At 33.1% G+C, this 5,062-nt stretch overlaps 1 protein-coding gene across 1 annotated transcript in view; it reads right to left on the bottom strand.

Annotated features, from left to right (window-relative positions):
• Positions 1-1,245: 1,245 nt before the first annotated feature.
• LOC111088521 (laminin subunit gamma-1-like) overlaps positions 1,246-5,062 on the bottom strand; it is a gene marked incomplete at its 3' end in the record, with an annotated part of 13,969 nt that continues 10,152 nt past the window's right edge. Inside the window, exons 4-5 of the mRNA XM_022398939.1 lie at positions 4,648-4,872; positions 1,246-1,431 (exon numbers count right to left, since the gene is read on the bottom strand). Coding sequence (XP_022254647.1) covers positions 1,246-1,431; positions 4,648-4,872 — 411 coding nt within the window. The remainder of the gene's footprint in view (positions 1,432-4,647; positions 4,873-5,062) is intronic.

The raw sequence follows: 5,062 nt of genomic DNA on the forward strand, positions 1-5,062 counted from the left end.
AAACATAGGTGATTTGCAGAGTTTCTTAATTTCAGATACATGACTGCTTATAGCGCTGTCAATACATGAGAAGGTCAAGTTAAGCTTGCTGTTAATCCAAACACATTCTGTAAAATTCAATGAAGTGCAACCGGTTCCAGACTTTTCGGACACCCGGTAGAAAGGTTCAGTTATATAAGACAAATATATACTATTTGGTACAAAGTGGATACCAGCTGTTTCTTTGTTGTTAAGCACAAAGATACTATCTGTGCTCTGTCCACCGCAGGTATCAAAGCCCGATTTTTAACGTTATAAGCCTTTATAGCGGACTTACCGCTGAGCTACAGGTGGTAATACCATTTGTAACCGAATTAAAAGAAAATTTATGTTTTAAATGTTATTATTTAAACTTAATAAATGAAATATTTTATTATTTTGATTATATAAACTCTTATTTTTCAAAATCATATTTGTAGAAAAGATATATAGGAGTAATTTATAGCTTAATATTACAAACTGTTCAAATTGTTTTTTGTAAGTACATTTGTGCTTAACTAAAGCACAAACACTTACAAGTATCTGCTTAATTTACTATTAATATTACGCTTATAGTAGCAATGCAATAACGTATAATAAATACAAATACTCGTAAATGAATTTCAAAACAAATTAATGCATACTATATAAACGATCTTTCAGAACAAACAGTTTGATAGCTCGAAGGCTGTTGGTGTAAATACACATGAATTTAAGACCTGTTTAAGACAAATATTTGAATAATTTCTTTTGGTATAAATTCACATAAACAAAGCGAATTTATAAACAAATACACATCGAGATCAGTTGTCTCGTGTTTATAGTTGAGAAACTGTTTTTCTGAAACAAGGCAGGTCAACACTTTTATGTACACCAATATTCGTTTAAGAACGAGTATCCGTTAGTATCAGAATGTAATCGAATTTGGTTCTCACCAAATATCTTGCAACACGTAATAATACAACAACCATCATTTGTGATAATCCATTGGTGAATAATTGTTTTTATAATAGTTTCGAAAATAAATAAAACATTACTTTTGTACTTAAAAAACAAAGGTTGATCTCGCAATAGCTGACGGGTTGGCATAAAGATTAATAGGTTAATTAAAGATACAGAGATAGATAAGAAGGTCGGCAGTTATGAAATTAAGAACCAGCTTTTTGACGGATACAAACAAACAGATAGATGATAATAATAGACATTATAGAAATACACAAAACATACCTGTCTGGTCTATGGGACACTCGGTAAAACTGACTTGATCCTTTTGTAAGACCTTACAACCAAATTCCAGAGAACAAGGAAGTCGTTCACAACCGAGGTGATTTAATGAGAGTGGTTTCTTATCGCATCCGAAAGTACATTGTTTGCAAAATTCATCATCTGTGTTAAAAGGACAATTATATGTTCCTGAAAAAAGCATATCTATCTATATAGATGTGTTATATAGAAAGCTGCTAATGAAACAAAAGAAAAAAGAATCCGCCGTTTCAAAATAGAAAAAAAAATGTAGATACGCCTCTCAGTACAAACTGTTTTAAGTTTTTTTCTGAGATACTGAGGGTTTGTTTGAAATTAAGTACAAAGCCACACAATGGGCTATCTGTACTCTGCTCACCACGGGTATCGAAACCCGAATTCTGGCGTTGTAAGTCCGCAGACATACCGCTGTGCCACTGGGGGGGGGGCAACTGCTTTAAGAGAAACAAAATAGAATATATACACCCCTCACGGAAATAACAGTCCGTAAAAAGTTCGTACTTAAAACTACTCTACGTCATGTAATATGTGTGTTATTCTAACGACTTTCCTGTTAAGCTTCGTCTGTTACAAAATAAAAAATATTAACAAACTTTTGAAAATGAACCAATTTTTGAGCTTCAAACCGTGGTAAACAATATAAGTAAAAAATATTTTAGCTCTGTACCATTCTATTTTAATTTGACCTTATGAAAATGTCTGTTAGGGGAAAAATAACAATAACACTTTATCTTAGTTTTATTTGTCAAATTTATTGCTGATGAAATATGTCAGTTAATAATAAACTTTAAGGCTTATTATTTAATTTCTGTAATGCATATTGGTGTATTGAAGACATTTTAATGCTAGAAATAAACGACCTTATAACACCAAATTTTATTTAATTAGACACTCGACGTTTTGCTTTACAGCGTTTCAGGAGCGTTCCACTAAAACGTAAACCGAAACCGACAATAAAAAGCTTCAAATGGTTTAAATAAACAAAAATTTAATATATACGTCCCTCACAGAAATAACAGTCAGTATAAAAGCCGTACTTCTAACTACTCTAAGTCATGTAATGTGTGTGTTATTCTAAATAATCCATTTGAAGCTTTGTAATATCAGTTTTGGTTTGTGTTTTAGTGAAATGTTCCTGAAGAAGCTGTAAAGCGAAATGTCGAGTGTTTAATTAAATAAAAACAACAGTTTGGTGTTATAAGGTCGTTTATTTCTAGTATTAAAATTTTAAAGCTTGTTAGATCAGAACAGTTATAGTTCAACCATCTTTAAACTTTTTTTCTACTGAATATAGTAAATTATTAAAAGTTTGAAAATTATAGCTCGTTAAATTTTTTTTCAGGTTAAACGACGATAATCTTTTACCAGCCTTGATAACAATTGGACAACAAAAAATTTGCTACTGGAGAAAACTCAAGTCATTCTGGGTAATTTGATGGTACTTATTTAAAAAAAAATTAGTAAAAATTTCTCTATCACCTCTACATTTTGAGTTATTGAAATATATCAATATTTTATCTATACTAAGTGAAATATCATGCAATCAACTCAGGACAATAGACATGCTGTGAAATTAAGTTTAATTGGTAAAAGACGTACATTTTGGTAACATTTACTGTTTTGTATTGGTGCAAAATTCCAAACATATTGTTCATATATGCTATTTGTTGTCGGTATAATTGTAGAAATTGCACAATTTTTGCTTCGTTCCCACGCTCACGTGCCCAGTTTACTAGAACATTCGAGAAGTCTCTCGACTGAACATAAAAGTTCACTGAGTCGCTCTCACTCACTCAGTTTGTCACTTCGCCTCGCTTCGGGCATAATCAAAACAAAGTCCAATCTTCTTCCTCGCATCATACCTGCTATATAATCAAATTTTGCAAATGTTAGTTGTTTTTTTTTATTTTTTAAACTCTCTTTTATATTTTTTAGGAAATCATTTGAAATACTGACTGCTTCCAGTTCAAGTAGAGTCCGAAAGTGCAAAAATCACCCAAACAGTTTCTGCTACATTTGTGGAAAATATATTACAGTTTCACAAAGGAGAAACATCACACAAAAGGTAAAGGTAGCTTACTTTGGGTATAAAATTGGTGACCAAGAAAAACATGGGGCTCCACATGTGTTGTAGAGTTTACACATCTTGCTTGACACAGTGGCTTAATAAAAAGAGAGCAAGTATGCCATTTGCAGTTCCCATGATATGGTGCGAGCCCAAAGATCATCTAAGTGACTGTTATTTTTGCATGAATTTATTATTCTGGGTATTCAGGCAAAACTAAACAATAGTAGCTGAGAAATTTTTGTTGTTGTTGAACTGTATAATAAAGTTAGAAAAAAACGACTTTTACACACCAGATAATTACAAGATAACTTTTATTTTCATCAATGTTTCGCCTTTGCAGCTTCTTCGGGGCTAGTACATAAAACTATTTGATATTAGAGACTAGAGTATAAGGGAAGCAACTTTTCATGTCCTAAGATAACCTGCCATTAATCATGAATTTACATAACTTCCGTCCAGGGGACGGGTACCCCAGCTAGTAAGTAATATATAACGTATATTAGTATAGCTTAGAGGAATAGTGAAACAATAATAATATTCTATACATTGCTAGAGGTACCTTACGGCAGACTCGAGAAATATAACATCACACGCAGTTTTATAATTTAACTAATATTCTAATATCAAACAGTTTTGTGTAATGTTCCCGAAGAAGGTGAAGGGCGAAACGTTGGTTAAAATTAAACAATCTTTTATAATTATCAGGAGTATAAATGAGGTTTTTTTCTAACCTTTTTATTAAAATGTGCAAATCACTCCAGTAACCCCCCCCCCCCCAGTGGCACAGCGGAATGTCTGCGGACTTACAATGCTATAATCCGGGTTTCGATACCCGTGATGGGCAGAGCACAGATAGCCCACTGTGTAGCTTTGTGCTTAATTACAAATAAACAAACCTTCCAGCAAGCACTAGAAATTTTGAAAGACAACAAAAACATCCGCCAACTTTGGTTGAGCACATTTTTTGATGAAACAGTATTGAAATCCTTTGTATTTGATGTCACCTATACTCACTTTTGTTTCAAATGATAGAATAAATTGTATTTGTAAGAGCCAGTTTACTCAGTTATCACTGTATGTAAATCTGAAATCTTGTGATCAGATTTCCATTACGTGTCTAAAGGAAATATGGAAAGTGGCACATATAATAATGAAACACACCTGTTTCACGGTGACAGTCATAAGAAGCACAATAATGAAACACACCTGTTTCACGGTGACAATGATAAGAAACAAAATAATGAAACACACACCTGTTTCACGGTGACAATCATAAGAAACACAATAATGAAACACACCTGCTTCACGGTGACAATCATAAGAAACACGCCTACAGTTACAAGGAATACATTTAGCAAATCTGCTACCGCCAGGAATATTTCTGGTGTACCCTTGGTCACAAGATTCACAGAACTGACCAACGTAACCACGAGGACATGTACAGTTTTCCACCCAATTAGCGGTCCCTCCGTTCGTTGAAGGTCGGGCAGACTGCAGTCTTACGTCGTATAAAAAGGTTTCTCCTACAGAAAATAAGGAAAAACTAATCATTGTTTACTATCGGCATAACTGTTGACATGAATAAAAATAGCAATAAAAATACAAGGAGTAATTATACGTGTATATTTAGAATCACGCAAGTATTCACTTGAGTGAAACTTCATGCAGCCTAATCCATATTGTATTAAACTACCCCCTCCTCAACATCAGGTC

Source organism: Limulus polyphemus, unplaced genomic scaffold, assembly GCF_000517525.1.
Source record: "Limulus polyphemus unplaced genomic scaffold, Limulus_polyphemus-2.1.2 Scaffold3939, whole genome shotgun sequence".
Lineage (NCBI taxonomy): Eukaryota > Metazoa > Arthropoda > Merostomata > Xiphosura > Limulidae > Limulus > Limulus polyphemus.